At 40.4% G+C, this 21,932-nt stretch overlaps 2 protein-coding genes across 20 annotated transcripts; both read left to right on the top strand.

Annotated features, from left to right (window-relative positions):
• The first annotated feature begins 1,822 nt into the window (after nucleotides 1-1,822).
• ccpg1 (cell cycle progression 1) lies at nucleotides 1,823-17,443 on the top strand. Of its 19 annotated transcripts, none has more exons than XM_031830971.1 (12): nucleotides 1,823-1,951; nucleotides 4,463-4,555; nucleotides 6,208-6,322; nucleotides 6,531-6,616; nucleotides 6,719-6,926; nucleotides 7,023-7,271; nucleotides 9,183-9,509; nucleotides 9,652-9,663; nucleotides 10,735-10,853; nucleotides 14,039-14,164; nucleotides 14,465-15,825; nucleotides 15,919-17,035. In XM_031830971.1, the coding sequence occupies exons 2-12, from the start codon at nucleotides 4,496-4,498 to the stop codon at nucleotides 16,106-16,108; spliced, it is 2,853 nt and encodes a 950-aa protein (XP_031686831.1). In that variant the 5' UTR covers nucleotides 1,823-1,951; nucleotides 4,463-4,495; the 3' UTR covers nucleotides 16,109-17,035. The 19 variants fall into 19 exon arrangements, with proteins under 19 accessions (XP_031686831.1, XP_031686832.1, XP_031686834.1 ...); XM_031830972.1 differs by having other exon boundaries at nucleotides 4,485-4,555; XM_031830973.1 differs by lacking the exon at nucleotides 1,823-1,951 and adding an exon at nucleotides 3,792-4,093 and having other exon boundaries at nucleotides 4,485-4,555.
• Nucleotides 17,444-20,827: 3,384 nt separating this feature from the next.
• pigbos1 (PIGB opposite strand 1) lies at nucleotides 20,828-21,932 on the top strand. Its single transcript, XM_020488651.2, has 2 exons — nucleotides 20,828-20,960; nucleotides 21,530-21,932. The coding sequence occupies exon 2, from the start codon at nucleotides 21,575-21,577 to the stop codon at nucleotides 21,803-21,805; it is 231 nt and encodes a 76-aa protein (XP_020344240.1). The 5' UTR covers nucleotides 20,828-20,960; nucleotides 21,530-21,574; the 3' UTR covers nucleotides 21,806-21,932.

Below are 21,932 nucleotides of genomic sequence, written 5' to 3' on the forward strand. Positions count from 1 at the left end.
ACACTTCGTCATGTGAATTATTGGCTACATCAGGATGAAACTCAGAAGCAGGTTCTTTATCCTCAAAAGTGTGTACATTTTGCATATCAAGTTGGCAGTCTAAGGGTCTTCTCTGAGCAGTTGACATTCCATCATTTAAACTCTCCAAAGGCAATAGGTTTTGAACCTGAGCCTAATTTACATTCTCTGTTTGCACCATTTTGTTTAATTTCACCTTGTTGTCACTAGCAATATAATGTATAAATGTGTCACAGTCCACTTTAAGACTACATCCATTTTGCAATGGCTGTACATGAACTCGACATGATTCTGAGTTGCATAGAAAAGTAGGAAATTCTACATCCTTTCGACTATCAAATTGATACCAATTTCACAGATATGCTAGCATTGCTCATTTACTGTTATTTGGTTATTTACAGCAACAAGTGTTTTGGGTTTCTTTTAATGTGTGACCCATTCCTCACCATATTTATGTTTCACTGCATTTCTTCTCCCCACTCTTGTGTTTGTTTGGTGTTTTTTTTATCAATTAGTGTACTGTCTGACTGTGTTGCACTGACTTAAGTTTGTGCTGTCACGCTTATCTCATATGTCATTACATATGGGTGACAGGCTCAAAGGGTTGGTCAACTCAAACTCTTCCTCAATCTCATTAACAAGACTTTGAATTGTACTTCTATTCTTGTTACACATATTTCTAAGAATTTGATACTACAATTAATGACAATGGTTGTTCCAGATGGCCATTAAAGTTTTGTCAACTTCCTCCCAAAATTGGAACTCACATGTGTCATTATGCTGCATGACGACATGTACTGCCATTGAACTAGCATGATAATCTAAACATTTATTATTATTTCCCCCTTTCTGTGGCAGGTCTTAACTTTCTGGTGCTCCCCAACATCACGACGACCCCGATACAATTTATGTGTCAGATTTGGGGGTTTAACAGCATTTATAATCCGTTGTGTCAAATTATTCTGATCTATGCTTTTATCAGTACGGTCAACTCCATAGTTAACTTCATCACTACAGAGAACAGCATCACTATCAGTACATTCAACTCCTACTATAGCACTAGGTCCACCCTTTACTACTCCTTCCTGTGACTCAATTAATTCAAGCACCTGATTAACACCAGTGTCCATCACTTTACTATCCCTGCCTATACCTTCCTTTAGCTGCATAACACAAGCACATAAGCCTATATCAAAATTCTCATCTTTCCATTTAAGCAGCCAAGACTCTAATCCTTTGTGTTTTTTGTAGCAGTTGACCATTGCAGATTTTGGGCAACTTCCTTCAAAAATGCATTATCACTCTTTTCATTGTGCTGCATAACATAATTAATTGAAATAGCAGAATAATCCAGAGGTCTTTGTGTCCTCTCTGAGCATGCCCTGAATTTACCCTGCTGCCTGTCCTCTGACCTTACCCTGCTGCTTGCCCCCTTCTCCACCTGACCTTACCCTGCTGCCTGCCCCCTTCTCGACCTTACCCTGCTGCTTGCCCCCTTCTCGACCTTACCCTGCTGCTTGCCCCCTTCTCTCCTCCTTGACCTTACCCTGCTGCCTGCCCCCTTCTCCCCCTGACCTTACCCTGCTGCTTGCCCCCTTCTCCCCCTGACCTTACCCTGCTGCCTGTCCCCTTCTCTCCTCCTTGACCTTACCCTGCTGCCTGCCCCCTTCATTGTTAATGTTTAAACAGTTATTTTTCATGTATCATGAATAAATACAGGTTATTGACACGTTTCTACAATTACATGGGATACTTTTATTTAGAACGTTTTCGAAATTCTGTGATCCGGAAGTACTATTTTTAGTGTTGCTGACGAGACGCTGATTGTGTTGTTGTTGAATTGAAATCGATGAAGCTGTGAGAGCGCAATTGTGACTGCAATATCAAGAATCATTTGCAGAAATACGTACTTTCTACGTTGGAAACTTACTGGGTAATGATATTACTGTCTGGTGTTTTGTCAGGTTAGAGTGGTTTGTAAGTCATACTACTTGTCGTTACAGAGTAGGATAAGTTAGAAACTAACGCGTACTAGTAGCCAACTGTGCGAGTGGCTAGCTATTATTGTTAGGTAGCTAGCAAGAAGCTGTTTAAATTTCAGTCTATCTCGCAGCTGTTTGCAGAAAACACCCCTCAGTTCGCATTTTCACCTGATTGTGTCATTTCTTATGAAAATTGTTAGTATTGTGCATAGCTACATATGTAACGTTATATATATATATATATGTATATATTCATTCATACATCCATTTGTTGAATAATCGATTGCGGATTGGACTCCTCGTGTGCTAACTGTAGTTGGCTAGCTAGCTTGCGACATCGCAGCATTGCAATCCTGCACAGTGTAGCTACGAAGGCCCCCCATGCATTGAACCGTGTACACAACTCGATTTGTTGAAATAATATCAACAATACTCACCTGGCTTCGTTTTTCTTCACCAGTAAACCAGTTAGGTGGCAAAGTAACAGTATTCCAAAATGTTGTGGTGGGGTTGACATTTGCCCCCCACAACCCACATTCTACACAACCACTACTGGGTACTCTTGAAAGCTGCAAAAAGATCATGCCCATACAGAGAAACAAACAGTTTTCGATATCCCCAAAAGTGGGGCATTGGTGCGATCATTCACCAGCAAAGGGGGTCACATGACATCCCCTACCATTCATAGACGCAAACTACTTTAGCGCCTATTGACGATAGTATCTTCTGACCGGGGGAATTGTGTTAAGTTACTCTAAACATGAACACGCATCGCTTGCGGTACTGTATTGGAAATAAGTAACGTATATTTCATATCAGTGAAACATTATTTATTAAAAAAAAGGTAAATTACTACACACCTTTTATAGGGTTAGTGTTCCCACACAGCCATATCTCCACGTTCGAGCGCTTGTTTACGGAAGACATAATTCGCCACCTGCTGTCTAGTGTGTTCAGAACACCTGTGTGTGTTAGCAGAGAGGAAGAGAGATGTCCAACTCGGCAGAAAATCTGTCCGCCTCTAGGTGGTGTTTTTTTCACCAAGCAATGAGTTTTTGTATGGAGGTCAATAATGACTGTCGAATTTGGTCAACAAATAAACTAATGTCTTATTTTCTCGAATATATGCATAAGTTGTTCAGAGTGTATGTGTACTGATATAAGTAGGACACGTGGATAACCCGGTGTTGTGCCGAAAATCTCCCTCCTGGCAGAATACTTCATTGCTGCGACTTGTTCTCGTTGAGATTTCTGCTCTCCACGCCGTTGTCAATTTAGCCTACATTTCACTGATCTTAGTAGTAGAAAGCATTTTTGTCTGCAGTTTTCAAGTGTATGTGGCGGTTCTAGCTTGTACGGCGCCTTGGGCGAACCCACTCTTCAGCACCCGCGGCCGCCCTGGGCCGCTGCCCATGTCGCCCGTACCTAAATCCGCTACTAATTTGTATTAGTCAAAAAATACATCTCTTTGCCAAAATTCGTCATATCTCCCATGGCTTATTCGACTAGTATTTTTGAAAGCGTAAGGATAATAATTCAGCCATAGTTGTTCTGAAATGTTTATTGCTTGCCAACATTTGACTCCTCTGTTTAATATAATACACATACATTAATGATTAATTTCGGTTTCCTATCCTGACTTGAAGTTTGTTCTATATAAAGTGTTTGACTCTAGCCACAAAATTAAGGAAATTAGAAGGGGGGGATTCTGGCAGGGGGATATTTTCGACACAACACTGGCAACTTTGAGAGAAAAAAACACTTCTATCCGAGTTGTCTCAAGATGGCTAGTCATGGCATGAGGCTAGTAGCATAGCATCTCTCTCCATTGAATACAGGTGGTTAATGTCAACAACCCTCATCGAATATTCAAAAAAGTATTATAATAATGAGATGTATCCACCAACCCAAAGAACAGATAGATAGAAGCTAGACAGCCCGTCTTGCCGCTTTGTGGACAACGGCTCCCTTTGTTAGGGAGACGCATGTATTGTCAGAATATCCATAATCTTTGGTGTAAGCTAACTAGGAAGGAAGTGTAGTTCGTCAACTGGAGGCACACACAGTGTATGAATCTGTGCACAACTGCTACAGTAAGTGTATATTTTTTATTTGATAAATGTTCTCGCTGACATGAAAGATAAGGGGCATATGTTTAGGAAACCGTTTTGAAAGTGATGATTGACATTTCTAAACGTTAAAACAATGTCAACATTGTAGTTGACATGGATCCAAATATGAGCAAATGTAATGGCTGAAAACCCTCCATATGGAGATTAATGGTTTTTGAGAGCTAGAGGCATGCATTATGCTGCAATGTCTGTGTACTGTTGTTGTGAACTGTCTTATCTCAATGTCATATCAGTGAACTGTGGTTTTATGCAGAATGATACATTTTGCATTTGAGTATTCAAATGTTCCTCTTGTGCAAAAAATAAAAATTCATAATGCATTTTTTACAGTGTGCTCCATTGTTTTTACCAGCTGGCGGAGCCATGTCAGAGAGCTCAAGTGACACAGAGTCCTCCTGTGGGTGGACTATCATAAGTAATGAAGTAAGTCAAGTCTTTTTGACTCTACCTGAGTCCTTATTTGATTCCCCATCCGCCTGAGCACCTCAGCTAACCCTCTCATAGTCCAGTACTAGGAACTAGAGGTCGGCCGATTTAATTAGGGCTGATTAAAATTTTTCATAACAATCGGAAATCGGTATTTTTGGGTGCCGATTTGCCTTTAATTTTTTTTTTAATATACCTTTATTTGATTAGGCAAGTCCGTTAAGAACACATTCTTATTTTCAATGACGGCCTAGGAACGGTGGGTTAACTGCCTCGTTCAGGGGCAGAATGACAGATTTTCACCATGTCAGCTCGGGGGATCCAATCTTGCAACCTTACAGTTAACTAGTCCAACGTAATAACGACCTGCCTCTCTCTCGTTGCACTCCACAAGGAGACTGCCTGTTACGCGAATGCAGTAAGCCAAGGTAAGTTGCTAGCTAGCATTAAACTTATCTTATAAAAAACAATCATAATCACTAGTTAACTACACATGGTTGATGATATGACTAGATATTATCTAGCGTGTCCTGCGTTGCATATAATCTGACTGAGCATACAAGTATCAAAGTATCTGACTGAGCGGTGGTAGGCAGAAGCAGGTGCGTAAACATGAATTCAAACAGCACAGTCGTGCGTTTTGCCAGCAGCTCTTCGTTGTGCGTGAATCATTGTGCTGTTTACGACTTCAAGCCTATCAACTCCCGAGATGAGGCTGGTGTAACCGAAGTGAAATGGCTAGCTAGTTAGCGCACGCTAATAGCGTTTCAAACATCACCCGCTCTGAGCTTTCTAGTAGTTGTTCCCCTTGCTCTGCATGAGTAACGCTGCTTCGATGGTGGCTGTTGTCGTTGTGTTGCTGGTTCGAGCCCAGGGTGGAGCGAGGAGAGGGGCGGAATCTATACTGTTACATTGGCAATACTAAAGTGCCTATAAGAACATCTAATAGTCAAAGGTTAATGAAATACAAATGGTATAGAGGGAAATAGTCCTATAATTCCTATAATAACTTAAACCTAAAACTTCTTACCTGGGAATATTGAAGACTCATGTTAAAAGGAACCACCAGCTTTCATATGTTCTGAGCAAGGAACTGAAACGTTAGCTTTCTTACATAGCACATATTGCACTTTTACTTTCTTCTCCAACACTTTGTTTTTGCATTATTTAAACCAAATTGAACATGTTTCATTATTTTCTTGAGGCTAAATTGATTTTATTGATGTATTATATTAAGTTAAAATAAGTGTTCATTCAGTATTGTTGTAATTGGCATTATTACAAATAGATAAATAAAAATCGTCCGATTCAATCGGAATCGGCTTTTTTGGTTCTCCAATAATCGGTATCGCTATCGTCATTTGAAAAAACAATCGGTCGACCTCTACTAGGAACCAGAGGCCTTGAAATTCCTCAGTGCACTCTAATGGGACTGGCCTATAGATATGACTTACAGTGACTGACTAATTCAAAGTTTCATGTCACCTAGTTACTTCTTGAGTGCCTTTATGGCAGTCAATGCCATTATGCCGACTGTCTAGATTCATTTGAAAGTCTGAGGGTTAATGCTGTGAACTGGAGATCATAGTATGCCTTCATGTAGGGTTGTCTAAAATGTGGTAGGCTAATATAATAGGTTTGTTTCTAAGGGTTCAGATATTGAGGCCCTGGGGCCAGAGAACGGCCTGGAATGTGGATCTGATCTCCCAGAGAGCGCAGTGCTGGAGCCAGAGCTGCTGCAGAACCAACTCACCACTCTCTCTGGTAGGAGGAGTTACCATATGCCTTGTTATGACAAATTAAATATCTAGGCCTATTACAAAAAAAAACTATCGATGACTGGGTTAAACTGTTTCAACATTGTAATGTAATGAAACACATTTATAGCTGTATTGAGATGTTATGTGCTCACAGTAGATGACGTGCACTCAACTTTTCTTCAAATTTTAAATGTCCTCTAAATGTGTTTCAGCTGAGTTCACTGAGGAGAGGGGTGAGTCATCTCTTAATGCCACTCTAAAAGAAGAAACCTTAGATGAGATATTGTCTGCTTCTGAGGTGAGGGATAAAAACAAAACATTCTTCAGCTGTATATTTGTATGATTCCCATGTCGCTATGTTTCCAGTCCCTATGCCAACCATGTGGAATATCCTCTGCAGGCTGGAGGTGAGGTGGCCGGGGACGAGCATGTGACTCTGTGCTCCTCCAGTGACCACTCTGACATTGTGACTCTGGGGGACACTAGGGAGACTGAGCTCGGGCCTTGGGATGAGCAGGCGGTGGAGGAGGAAGAGGGAGCAGTCAGTGAGGAGCTCTACCTGGGCACCTCTTCCAGCAGCCAGTACACCTTCAGCGCAGCAGAGACTGGTAGGGCAAACCAACACACCCTTTAGGGGATGTTTCAATGAATTCCAGTATGAGGTAAATTGGAGAATTTAGATACATTTGTATTTATCTTCGCAGTTCAAAGTTACAGATGTTTCCATGCAAGGTTTGATGGTCTGGTGATGATCAAGCAACTTAAGTGGATAAGAGGACAGATAGGGCATGACGACAAACAGAAGAAACCAACAAAGCACTCCTTCCTATCCCTTTCCCCTTCCCCTTGTCCTAAAGCCAGGCTGATGATGGGTCACTGGAAGCTTCCACAGAGTCTGTGGGACTTGGGCTGCCAACTGAAAGGGCAGATGTCTGGCAGCTGTCATCTCTCAGGTGGTATAAACTGGACTGGTGTGAATATGATAGTGTGCTGCTTGTCTTGCTCAACACAGTGTAGCAGGTCTAAACCTGATAAGCTGTTGTCAGGGCAAATTCTGTCCGATGATGTAAACAAGTTCTGCTACTTTTGAAGGGTGTTGCAACCGCCACTAAATGTGTGAAACGAAACACTTGCGTGATATTTCTGCATGATGTGTGTTTTTTTAGGCTTAACAACTGGAAGTTGCCCCAGTGATGATTTGCCTAAATGTCAGTTTGACTGATATACCTGATGTATAATTAGCTCAGCCTATAATACATTTTATTTCAGAAAAATTGTATATCAGATTAGTTGTTAGTTGTTCGTTGTCTGGATCTCCTGTATTTCTCTTTAAACTTTAGGCTAGGGGTCACCTCTATAATCATGTAACCTAGATTAAACTTGATACTGAGGCATGTTGTTTACATGTTGCTCCTATTACCAGAGGGATGTCTTTAATCAGATTTTGCAATCAATGGTTATTGTTAAGCAAAACATAAGCACATTTTCACAGCAATGTGGGTCCGTTTCACAGGTTTGGCATTTCCTCTGGAAGACTAAAGCATTCTTTTTGTTTCCCCAGTTGAATGTGCACCAATGTCATGAAGCCTAGCTTTACAACAGGGGTCTCCAACCCTGTTGCTGGAGAGCTACCCTCCTGTAGGTTTTTGTGCCAATCTCAGTTGTAACTCACCTGGTTTTTTAAACCAGCTAATTGTTAGAATCAGGTGTGCTAGACTGAGAACCTACAGGACTGTAGCTCTCCAGGAACAGGGTTGGAGAGCCCTACTTTACAAAAAAAATTATGTATAGGCTTTAAAGGGGGGCTGAACTTCCTGATTTTGGTTTAGTTTTTCGACTTGGTCATTGAGAAATGCAGCAGCCATGACCAAAGCCAAATAAGAGTTGTCTTTGAGGGGTGTGGTTTAATGTGTGTGTGTGTGTGTGTGTGTGTGTGTGTTCACACGTGGCAAGTGTTTGTGTACTGTTTTGGCAGAGTGAATATACAATCACTCACCCTTCTAGATAACTTGAAAGGCTAACCAGGTCTTGTCTTGATGTCGCCTAGGCTAGTTAGTGCTAGCCAACTTATTTAGCCAATTAGCTTCACCCTCTGGTGTGCCGCTGTGGCAAAGTTGGTTTGACATTGAATAGCTTATCTCTAGGGCTAGTTAGGGGCCATCAGTAAATGACTGTAAATGGGAAAATATTTTAATGTTTCACATCTTTTAGTTGTCTCATTTAACACTTTCAATATTTAAATTTCCACAATTTATTGCAGGTTTGAGGTTTTTAAGTAAGTACATTTGGAGCTATTGACATTTTAAAATATTGTCCCATGTACATTGTGTAATTTACTGATGGTCCTTAAATAGCCCCATAGGGATGGCACATGTCAAACCAAACTGACATTACGATGGGGTCGCCTGCAGCTGAGCGCTGAACTGATGATTACTTGGTGCTGCCAACTGTGGGCAGGATTGAAATATACCCAACATGTATGGTACCCATACATTTTTTTCCATCTCGCAAATCATTGTTTTGTACGAGACTGACTTTATGACCAAAATTATCCCATTTACACTTTGTAGTCAATTTTGATAGTAGAATAACTGCTTCTGACTCATATCGATGCCACATAGGCCGTTTTCAAAATCAGAAGTAGCTTTTTAGGGGCAGTCTCTTTAATTAGAATTGAATGGAGACATGATATATTGCTACTAGATCAATGAGGGCAATTAAAACAATATATTTTAAGCAGCAATGTGCTGTTAATGATTTTAGCAGCATACGCATGATTTACAAGCTTGTCAACCTACATGTCTACCTTGTAATTATGGTTCAGTGCACTAATGATTCTTTGTGTGGGTGTGTGTATGTTGCAGTTTTCCCTGCAGAGCAGCCTGTGGTTGCAGACTCCAGCAGCAGTGAGGATGAGGGAGGAGAGCAGGTCACCCCAGTAGTGCGGAGGCGCAGGGTGAGGAAGAGCACCACTAGCTCTGTGGCTGAGCCTGGAGAGGAGGTGCAGGAGTCTGGCCCCAGTGACCGAGAGGAGACTCTAGAGGAGGAGCAGAAGGAGGTACAGGAGGAGGAGGTGCAGCAGGAACCTCGCGTTGCACCCCCACCTCAAGGCCATGTCAGCAGCACCCTTAACAAATGTATCCTACTAGCCCTCGTCATCGCCATCAGCATGGGCTTTGGTCACTTCTATGGTAAGCATCATGGGGAAAGTATTGGTAAATATGTGATGAAGAATTTCAATGTTGCTCATTATAAGTATGGAATCATTGGTAAAAGGAATTCACGAGTAGGGCTGTTTTAGCAGTTTTAACTTGTGTTGGTTTTGTGTTATAGGAAAATTTGAAGGTACAGTATGGAGTGGATGGTATGAGGGTAATTAACTCAGCTTGCTTAGGTGCATAAGTCATGATAACGTCATGTGAATGTTATGTGTCATCACCGCATCGTAGTTTTGAATAGCACAAACTAAACCTGTGTGTTTAGTGGGATTATGCAAAGCATGTCTAGGTGCCTACATAGATATATTTGATCATATTGAAAGGATACACATCCTATTAAGATAGTGAAAAGAGAATTACAGTGCTTCTGTTGACTTCTTGAATCCATCCTCATCAGAATGTTTATGTGTAGAAACAAATCATTTAGTCATAGGGTGGCAGGTAGCCTAGTGGTTAAGAGGGTCTATGTGCCCTTGAGCAAGGCACTTAACCCGGATTGCTCCTGTAAGTCACTCTGGATGAGCGTGTCTGCTAAATGGTTCAAATGTAAAAATGTAATACAGTATCTGGGTTGTGGTCAATAAGCAATCAGATTTCCAATGTTATTGGAAGCTCAGAGCTGGCTGAAAGGTGACATTCTGAGTATGACTGATAAACATAATCAGAGGTGTGCCACATTTTGTGAGTTGACTACAAACCAGATGCTCATGATGGGACACTTGTTTAATGTAAGTCAATTTATTTTCTGTTTTTATTTGTGGTAGTATATTACTTTCTTGTGCCATCATCTTTGGTGAGGTAACAATGGGTTCCTAATGTCCCAAGGGTCAGGGAATTCCAACACCTACACCCCACACATGGAATGTCGGGGGTTTTCTAATTTGCCAGCGAGTGTGGTCATAAGTCAACAATACACACAATAACAAATTGATGTTATTGAGTTCATTTTGCCACTGCTGATCAATGTCACCAAATAGTTTTGAATCTTGGAAACTAATTGGGCTGCATGGATAAGTCTTGAAATGTTTGTTTGTCCAAGAGTGGGAACCCTTTTTATTGCACCTAACATGACGTGGACATTTCCCACAACTTTTTCTGTTTCTGTGTTACTATTCTTGAATGTGTATTATCATCTGGTGAATCATGCCTATGCTTACGGAAAATGAAGGGGAATGCCTAATATTTCATTCTAACACAGGCACAGTACAGGTTCAGGACAGGCAGAAGATTGTGGAGAAGATCTGTGGAGTGAACGACCTTGGTAATTCGAGAGATCTGCAGCCTCAGTGTCATAAAGGACCAAATGTCATCAACAAGGTCTGTAAAGAGTTCTTGATGCATACATTTAGGTATCCTAAGCCACCTCTCTATCCTTCTCAAATAAATTGGCATAATAAAACAAAATACATGTTATTTTCCTGTCTTAGAAACTCTTTTCATATTTGGTGAACTTTGTTTCAGCTATAGAATTCTCTCATTCTTTTGACAGAACACATGCAGATTTCAGGCATTAAAGTGCCAGTAGTCCTAATGTCACATTTGCAACTATCAGTATCATATTTTAGGAAGAACTTTTAAGCGTTTCAATATTAAATTGATTTGTCCACAACTTTTACAGCAATGCTCAGTGAGCACTCATTTCACTATTATTCATCAAGAAAATCTAACTTCTGTGGTAAGTATGCTTATGCCCCAACTAAAGCACACTATTGCTCCTTCCAGAGAGCAATTTGCTCGCAAAATAATGTATCTTCACCACCCACCCCACGGAAGGATGTTTTAATTAATTAATTAATTAGCAAATTATGCCTCAAAGGAAGTGGTCAAACACTCTCTAGCTTTGTTACATTTCCCACTGATCTCAAATAGTTTTTGATATGACATACAGTAGCAAAATGTTACTTTAGGCAATGAGGTCCTTGTATTGAAATACATTGCAAGCCCCCTATATTATACTGTGTAGCCTATCCTTGTTTTTGTGGTTTATATTTAGGGCTTCACAGTGACACTGAAATCTATTGTTATGCTTAGATTTTTTTTTCTTGACCTGGTCAAATAACTTAAGATTTGATTGGTAACTTTTTTTCTAATTTGGCACAACGAAATTAGAGGTCATGGTTAACTTAGACAAAAATTATTGCCCCGATTGGCCTAAAGGTGGCAGTGTTAACTTGTTATGGCTGCAATCCCACTAACGGGATAAGTGTCATCAACAACTGCTGAATAGCATAGCGATACATTCAATAAATATTACTAAAAATATTTATATTCATGAAATCACAAGTGCAATATAGGAAAACACAGCTTGGCCTTTTGTTAATCTACCTGTCGTGTCAGATTTTGAAATTATGCTTTACAGCGAAAGCAATCCAAGCGTTTGTGTAAGTTTATTGATCACACCACAAAACATTACGTACACTTAGCATCAGGTAGCTTGGTCACGAAAATCAGAAAAGCAATCAAATTAATCGTTTACCTTTGATGATCTTCGGATGTTTTCACTCACGAGACTCCCAGTTACACAACAAATGTTCCTTTTGTTCCATAAAGATAATTTTTATATCCAAAATACCTCTGTTCGTTTGGCGCGTTATGTTTAGAAATCCACAGGAAAGAGCGGTCACGACAACGCAGACAAATTCCAAATAGTTTCCATAATGTCCACAGAAACATGTCAAATGTTTTTTATAATCAATCCTCAGGTTGTTTTAAAAATATATAATCGATAATATATCAACCGCAAATGTCTTTTACAGTAGGAGAGGGTAAAGCAATACCTATCCAAACTCTGTTGCGTGAGCAAAACTCATGTGACCACTTGACGCAATGTTATAGTTCTGGCTCATTTTTCAAAATAAAAGCCTGAAACTATGTCTGAAGACTGACACCTTGAGGAAGCGATAGGAAAAGGAATCTGGTTCATATCCCTTTAAATCCAGCAAAGGGAGCCTATGGAACATGGAGTTTTCAAAATAGAAGCCACTTCCTGTTTTGATTTTCCTCAGGGTTTCGCCTCTAATATCAGTTCTGTTATACTCACAGACAATATTTTGACAGTTTTGGAAACTTTAGAGTGTTTTCTATCCAATACTAATAATAATATGCATATATTTGCAACTGAGACTGAGGAGCTGGCCGTTTACAATGGGCACCTTTTCATCCAAGCTACTCAATACTGCCCCTGCAGCCATAAAAAGTTAAGCAACCTCACTTATTAAACCCTCATATCCTCTGTTCTGTTTAACCTAGAGACTTGAAACATTGTATGTAGGTGTCTTTCTTTATGCTCAACAAATTTGCCTCAAGGACCCATAAAGTCCGTCAGCATAGATTTTGTTCCATCTTGAACATTTTGGAAAACTTAAGACCAAATTCGTCATGTAGGCTCATGGTACGTCTCTTAACTTAGTTTGAGAAAAGCTAAGGGATTGGTTAAAAGATGGCTGAGTTATTGATAATCAGATTTTACATGTCCATTTAAATCCTTTGTAAATCCACTTCAAAATCACCTATCAACTTAACTTTAGGGTCATCGTGATGAACCATGTTAAGTTTGGCATTGATATCTTCAAAAAATAAGGAAACTTAACAATTAACTTTTTGACTCTTTAAAGCTAATGCTTAAAATAGTCATCAATCTCATGGACTAAAAGTCAGATTCACTCCAAATGTGGTCTCTCAAAATAGTCCCTAAAGAGTAAATAAACATTGCATTCAAAGATGGGCACACTATACCAGTAGATGCGTATATGCTAAAATAGGTTTAAAATAATTCAAAAATCTTCTTCTCATGAACCATAGGACCAAATTACACTAAATCTGGAAAGTAAGCCCATGGTACATGTCTTAAATTAAATCGGATTATGTGTCCATTTAAACCAGTGTAAATATACTCCATAGTGGTCTAGCAACTTGAAATTTGTCATCGCTATCATGGACATCCCTAAGATGAACCACACTGAATTTGGTTTTGATATCTCAAGTCATGTAATGCTAATGCTCAAAATAAATCATATATTCTCCTCATGAACCATACATCAGATTCACTCCAGATTTTGTATTTAGACATAAGGCTTTTAATAGTTGTTTTTTCTCTGCATTCAAATGTGGCCACACTGTACCAAAAGATGCACATATGCTAATGATACAAATTCTTGAAATCTTCTTCTCAATGCTTTCAGTGATTGCACATAAAGGAAGATAGCACTTTATTATGTAGGAACTTTCTTTGTTATCCAACTGATATTTTCTCCTTTTTCATCCTGTGACCACGTTCATATTGCTGCTCGCAGCTATATTTGTGATTTCACATTTAAACTCTTCATGTTACGTGACTATTCTCTACAAATTGGATTCTCTACGATTTGTTTTTGATCACTTTTTGCCCCCTTGAGAACCATTTGACACTCCACTTAACTGTAGAGTGAGATGAAGCTTAAGTGTATTCTCATTTTATAGCAATGCATTTGCTCACTTTGGTGATGCTGTTTCCACACGTTTAGGACGTGGTTAAGAGTCTGAGAGAAGACCTAAAGGACAAGAGTGACATGATGCTGTCCCTCACAGGGATTATGGACAAGCTTACTAAAGAGAACCAGGATCTCAGATCCAAACAGGCCCAGCTACAGGTAACATGCAAGTACAGGTTACGGTTAAATTTAACACTAGTGGTGGGTCTTTCCATATAAATTTAAGGTGGACTAATATCTAAAGATAAAGATTCAAATGCTGCAACAAAATTCACCATTAATTGATTTGTCATTTATTCGTCTGACTGAAGAAATTGTATTTTGTCATCGTTTCACTGTTAACCATCTTCATTATTAATTTGAGGCCTAACTGTTCCCCTTGTTGTTCATATGTTAAGTGTTTTGCTAATACTCCTTTGTGGATGCATAACAAATGATGTATTTTTGTTTTGAAACAAGGCCCAGAAAGAAGACTTGGTCGTGAAACTGAAGCAGACTGGCGAGGAGAGGGTTAAGATTGAGTCTAAGCAGAGTCACCTGATGGTGGAGAACCAGCTGCTGAAGAGCTCCCTGGAGCGTGAGGAGGAGTCCCTGTCCACCCTTCAGGAGGAGCTGAGGAACCTGCGCTCCCAGATCCGAGACCTGGAGGAGACTGGGGCCGGGACCGACTCCATACTCTCTGAAAACCAGAGGCTGAAGGACCACCTGGAGGAGGAGACGCAGCGCCTCCGCAACTTCCTGAGCCAGAGGGAGGCCCTGATGGCTGAGGCCCAGACACTGAGGAGGGAGCTGGATAATGAGCGGAGGGTGACTGACCAGCTTAGGGAGCAGCTGAGCAGCCGCAACACCAGGGCTGGAGGAGAGATCGACCAGGAGACAGAGGAGCTGCAGTCACGGCTCATGGAGTTGCAGAAGAAGCTGAGCTTTGAGCAGCAGCGCTCTGACCTTTGGGAGAGGCTCTATGTGGAAACCAAAGAGGAGAGGGCCAAGGGAGACAAGCAGGCCAAAGTCAAGAGGTCCAAGGATGGCGTGATAGGGAAGGTGAAAGACACTTTTGATGCGGTGAAGAACTCCACCAAGGAGTTTGTGCACCATCACAAAGAGCAGATAACGAAAGCCAAAGAGGCTGTGAAGGAGAATCTGAGGAAGTTCTCTGATTCTGTGAAATCCACCTTCCGCCACTTCAAGGACTCTGCTTCGCGTATGATGGACAAGACTTACCGGCCTCACGATCGGAGGTTTCATGAGAGGAAGGAAGCCAAGACAGAGCAGCAGGAGCATCATAGAGACCATGGAAACAAGGACTCAGAGGAGGAACCATGGCAGCCCATAACCCACAAGCCCCTGCATCGTCACCCTCGTAAATCCACTGATGACTCTTTCCAGGCACACCGTAACACCCGGAAGTCAGGGGGTAAAGTTGAGGAGGACCCAGAGGCTGAGCAACAACAAAGAGGAGTGCCCAAAGGTTGCTCTGGGGTTTTCGACTGTGCCTACCAAGAATCCATGAGCCTCTTCAACAAAGCCATGGACCCCATAAGAGCAGATGAGTTCAACCAGCTGCTTCACAGCTACCTCCAGCAGGAGGTTGACCACTTCCACCACTGGACTGAGCTGGAGAGCTTTATTAAAAATTTCTTTCACAACGGCGTCTTCATCCATGATCAGATGCTGTTCACAGACTTTGTTAGTGGTGTGGAAGACTACCTGGAGGACATGGATGAGTACCATGGCCACAACGATGACGTCTTTGAAGATCTTGATGAGTATGTCTACAGGCACTTCTTTGGAGATACCTACTCAAAACGTTATGGGTCAAGGTAAGTTTATAGTTTTCGTAACTGTTTTTTCAATAGGATCTTGTGAATGTTGTGCTTTACCATATTCTGACATTTCTTTTCGCCAACTCACAGTAGACCCTTTGAAGTGCCAAATACGGATACTAAAGAAGAAAGACTAGCCAAGCACCAGCAGCGCAATCAGAGGGCCCGGCCCCGGTCACAAAGAGAGAGGAAGTGGAGCAGAGCAGGACGGAACACAGACAGACACATGGCTGATGTAAAAATAGAGTTGGGTCCTATGCCCTTTGATCCCAAATATTGAGAATAATCTTACCTAATGAATCTGTTTTTATAATGGCTGATATTGTAGTTGCAAAGGCTATTTAGGATGTGTTTGATGGAAAGCCTTTTCACTTCTTATTCTTCTGTTTTTGTGATTTTGCACAATGTTCTTTTAATGCTGCCGAATGTCCCCTTGCTTCCTGTGTTGTGTAAGCAATCCTTAGGTTAGTAGCAATGGTGGTGTATCTGACTGCAATCTAATCTCATGCGCACAAAGAAAATTATTGCTGCAATGATAAATATGACTAACTACAGCAAGAAACATGGGAATGTTTAGTAAATCTGACAGTAGCTAACTCTGTAGTACACATTCATTGTCATCAGGTCAGCTGTTACATGTTCATGTTCTTTTTAAGAGCCATCACTGACTGTAATTTGCACAACATTTCTTATTTTTGGGCCTTGTTTAAAAAATAATAATAATCTATTACCATTGTAATTGTCTAAATGTAGGCCTAATGTGAATGAATAATGATTAATTGGATGGATCCAACAATGGAAAGAAATAAAACATTTGTCAGTGGCATTGAGAAGTTATGCACTGACATACACTTTCATTTAAATTCCAAATTGTCATAAGGTGACAAATTGATAATTGTGAGATAATGGCCTAAACAATTGCTGACAATGATACTGTTGTGTGCAGTAAAACTTTAAAAGTAGCAAAACCACTGAGAAATACTTGCAAGAATGCAAGCTGGTTCCACAGTCGATTTCTATAATTTGCTGCTACGTTACATATTTGTTTAAAATGGTGAGATAAAGTGCAACTGTGTTGTCGTTAAATTGTTCAGTAACATTCCAACTATGGCTTGTTTTATTAAGGCTGATTTATTTCCTTTCATTTACAGATGTGCTGTTGAAAATGAATTGCAGCTTCCCAATAAATAAAAAAAGTGAATATTGATTGCTTCTCCCCCCTAACATAGTGGACTGTCTGGCTAGGTGTTGCATTATTTTCAATGTTTAAAAGATCAATCTGTTATTCAGTTTTAATTCTAATTTACTCCTTTACATTGCAGATCCATTTTGATTTAACTTCCCGATGGTTCTGTTCAGTGCATTTTGTAAACTAGGATGCTTCTTCAAACTCGTCCTTGAGATACATGAGTAAGGGAAAATCTTTGTGCTTCTTAGAAATGTATTCGCATTCTGTTCAGTGCCTTTGATAAACTAGGATGTTTTTTCCAACTCGTCCTTCAGGAACGTGACTGTGGAATATTTCTGTACTTCTCATAAATCTATTCCCCTCCAAGAATGCAGAGATCTCATGAGGACAGAAAAAGCTAATAATAAAAGTGATTGTAACAGTGAAGGAGCCATTAGTCTTGAATTACAAAATGCAGAGTATCTAACCTTCTTCAGAACATCAAAGAACACCAGGTGTGTTGGTAGCATTGATTTATAAGGAAATGAGGTCAACCAATGATGAGGATCAGTGAAGAATCTCTCAGCTTCATCGACATAGCTCTTGTCTCCTGTGAGATCTGGTGGACATTCTAAGAAATGCATCTTCATTGGACAGTGGATGTGACTACAAAAATGTATATTGAATATTTACTGCACTGCCTCGGTAGCTATAAGCATGCCACAGTTCTTACTCATGCAAAAGCCCACAAAAATGGACTACCTGTAGAAAGGTGTAGAGTGATAGTGCATTAGAAAGAGGGCTTTAGGCAGTGGAGGGGTTGAAGGATCACTGTTGTAATCTGCTTCTCCACCTGCATTGCTTGCTGTTTGGGGTTTTAGGCTGGGTTTCTGTACAGCACTTTGAGATATCAGCTGATGTACGAAGGGCTATATAAATAAATTTGATTTGATATGATTTGTAACACAGGGTCTGGAGGTGACCCATGACATCCAGTGTGCCTCGCTGGTGAAGAAGACCTGTGTACAGGGCTGGGACCTTATATCTGCTGTCCACTCCCACGTCAAATAGCCATAGGTGAAGTTATTAAGGATTTAGCAGAATACACAGCCTATTGTCCACAAAAAAAGGTTATTAGAAGGGTACTGCTTAAACTTTCAAGAAAATTGTTGAAAGAATATTCAAAAACCATAAGATGTGCGATTTCGAGGGACTGCCAGTATTCATCCGGGACAAAGCTGGTCTGGACCAGGAAGCAGTTGATGAGACGAAATGCCACAGTGAAGACACTGACATGGACCCCAAATACACCTGAGGAGAAGAAGAATAAACAAAAACACGTCAGATTAGGCTGCCTCTGTTAGATGTGCATTGGTAATTACATCCATTATCAACTAGTCATTTGAAAGACTCAAGCATTCTGAAACTGCAAGTACAATTGCATGCTCCTGGATCACCTGTTGCCTACTTCAATTTCATTTGTATTTATTTATTTAACCTTTATTTAACTAGGCAAGTCAGTTAAGAACACATTCTTATTTATGTTGATGTAGCTAGCTAAACTTTATTTCCATTCTAACTTTTATCATCAACAGCAGTTTGACATTTGTTCAGTCTGCTAGAAATATGATAGCTGCTTTACCAAACATACAGTCGTGGCCAAAAGTTTTGAGAATGACACAAATATTAATTTCCACAAAGTCTGCTTCTTCAGTGTCTTTAGATATCTTTGTCAGATGTTACTATGGAATACTGAAGTATAATTACAAGCATTTCATAAGTGTCAAAGGCTTTTATTGACAATTACATGAAATTGATGCAAAGAGTCAATATTTGCAGTGTTGCCCATCTTTTTCAAAACCTCTGCAATCTGCCCTGGCATGTTGTAAATTAACTTCTGGGCCACATCCTGACTGATGGCAGCCCATTCTTGCATAATCAATGCTTGTAGTTTGTCAGAATTTGTGGGTTTTTGTTTGTCCACCTGCCTCTTGAGGATTGACCACAAGTTCTCAATGGGATTAAGGTCTGGGGAGTTTCCTTGGCCGTGGACCCAAAATATCGATGTTTTGTTCCCCGAGCCACTTAGTTATCACTTTTGTCTTATGGCAAGGTGCTCCATCATGCTGGAAAAGGCATTGTTCATCACCAAACTGTTCCTGGGTGGTTGGGAGAAGTTGCTCTGGGAGGATGTGTTGGTACCATTCTTTATTCATGGCTGTGTTCTTAGGCAAAATTGTGAGTGAGCCCACTCCCTTGGCTGGGGAAGCAACCCCACACATGAATGGTCTCAGGATGCTTTACTGTTGGCATGACACAGGACTGATGGTAGCGCTCACCTTGTCTTCTCTGGACAAGCTTTTTTCCAGATGCCCCAAACAATCGGAAAGGGGATTCATCAGAGAAAATGACTTTACCCCAGTCCTCAGCAGTCCAATCCCTGTACCTTTAGCAGAATATCAGTCTGTCCCTGATGTTTTTCCTGTAGAGAAGTGGCTTCTTTGATGCCCTTCTTGACACCAGGACATCCTCCAAAAGTCTTCACCTCACTGTGCGTGCATATGCACTCACACCTGCCTGCTGCCATTCCTGAGCAAGCTCTGTACTGGTGGTGCCCCGATCCTGCAGCTGAATCAACTTTAGGAGACGGTCCTGGTGCTTGCTGGACTTTCTTGGGCGCCCTGAAGCCTTCTTCCCAACAATTTAACCGCTCTCCTTGAATTTCTTGATGATCCAATACATGGTGGATTTAGGTGCAATCTTACTGGCAGCAATATCCTTGCCTGTGAAGCCCTTTTTGTGCAAAGCAATGATGACGGCACGTGTTTCCTTGCAGGTAACCATGGTTGACAGAGGAAGAACAATGATTCCAAGCACCACCCTCCTTTTGAAGCTTCCAGTCTGTTATTCGAACTCAATCAGCATGATAGAGTGATCTCCAGCCTTGTCCTCATCAACACTCACACCTGTGTTAACGAGAGAATCACTGACATGATGTCAGCTGGTCCTTTTGTGGCAGGGCTGAAATGCAGTGGAAATATTTGGGGGGGGAATCAGTTCATTTGCATGGCAAATAGGGACTTTGCAGTTAATTGCAATTCATCAGATCACTCTTCATAGCATTCTGGAGTATATGCAAATTGACATCATACAAACTGAGGCAGCAGACTGTGAAAATTAATATTTGGCCACGACCGTAGTGTACCATTATCAAGAGGACATGTTTCTTCTTCACTATATAGTTGGGATTTTCGTTTCCTCAGATTTAACAGGCTCTGCTTTGTTTCCGATATTTAAGCGTGCGCAAATCTTTTCCATTACTTAGATAAACTAAAACTAATTACATATAACGTAGATCATTCGAGCAGCACTAAAATCCACATTCGTTTTTTAAAATGTAAAATGTATTTTTTATTATAAATGTATTTGATTCATAATACAAAAATCAACTTACATTGCTACATCAAACATGTCTAGCAAACCAAACACAGGTCTTAACAATGCTCAAACATACAAAAAATATAAATAAAAATAAAATACAAAAAATCAACAATTTAAGTGCAATTATATTCACTGAAAAAAAATCCACATTAGTTCCGCCTTTGTGCTCGTAGGTAGATGACGTCAGGCGATTCCTAGGAAAGTGAATGCGATTGTCAAGATATCATTATTGTGTTACATATCGGTGATGTAAATTTATACAGCGTGCAATGTTATCTGTACCACTTATAGAACATACAATTGATTTAATAAATTATTATATGCATTTTATGGGGATTAATCGTACAAGTCCCGAATCGCATTTTAAGTTAATTGTTGTCCTTTATCTTGTCCCCTTTCATTCGCCGTAGATGCATGTTCGACCTTTGCACTCAAACCAAACGTTGTTTTATAACCACCGTTAGTTGTTTAATTATTAGAATTGTAGACGGTTTGGTCTAAACACACTTCATAAAAGATCGGGGTGAGTTATGTTAAAGCAAGAAAAATGATTGAAAACACAAGATTTGTGTGTCCTTTGTCTCTCACCAGCTAGCTATGGCTAACAACCCACGGCTTTGTCTAAAGGGGATACAGTTTTTGTGAAAGTTGACTTTGTAGCAGGTTGGAATTTATACAGCAGGTTAGGATAACCAAATAGCATTCGTGTAAGTGTAGTAGCGCAGGATCTGGTTGAGTATGAGTGGAGAGTTTTGCAATGTCGCATGTTACAAATAATCTGACACCACAGGGACGTACAACAATTCATGTCATTATTATTCATATGATGTATGTAGCTGAGGTTCGCGTTTGCATCACGAATGCTGTATCATGCACACAATGTTTTATAAAATGCTTACATTTCCTTCTCTGCATATCTAGCAGCTTGGTAATGTCACAACATCCACGTGATTTAAACTTTTGATATGACATTCTACTACACAATTGAGGCCCATGAAGAAAGCTTTGTGTGCTTCCTGCAAAAACGTAATGTACAACATCAGTGTGACAATACAAGGCAAAGCTTTTGGGTAATCTCTTCTATTCTTCCAGGATCATCGATGCAAGTGTAGGTGGGACTCCTGATCCAGAGAGAACATGTTTCGACGAAGGATACCCTTTGCACAGATAGCCTTTGCCACTGTGCTAGGAGTTGCTGGGGGAGTTTATATATATAGACCCATGTTTGAGCCCCAGCACAATAACTCTGTTCCAGAGGCTTTGAGTCAAACTGAGGACAATTGGATGCCTGAGAGCCACGGAGAGTCTAGAGATGGCAACAATGTGCCTGAGGGTCCTGTACAGTATGAAATCAATAGAACTGTGTAGGAGAGTGTGGGACAGTCTGCGGCCTATGCAGAAGTGGCTGTCAAGGAATCATTTCAGTTAATTTGTAGTTTGGTGTGTAAATTAGATGTGAATTTAATATTAAATAAAATCCCTTCTGCTACTGAAA

The sequence above is a fragment of the Oncorhynchus kisutch genome, linkage group LG8 (genome assembly GCF_002021735.2).
Source record: "Oncorhynchus kisutch isolate 150728-3 linkage group LG8, Okis_V2, whole genome shotgun sequence".
In the NCBI taxonomy this organism is placed as follows: domain Eukaryota; kingdom Metazoa; phylum Chordata; class Actinopteri; order Salmoniformes; family Salmonidae; genus Oncorhynchus; species Oncorhynchus kisutch.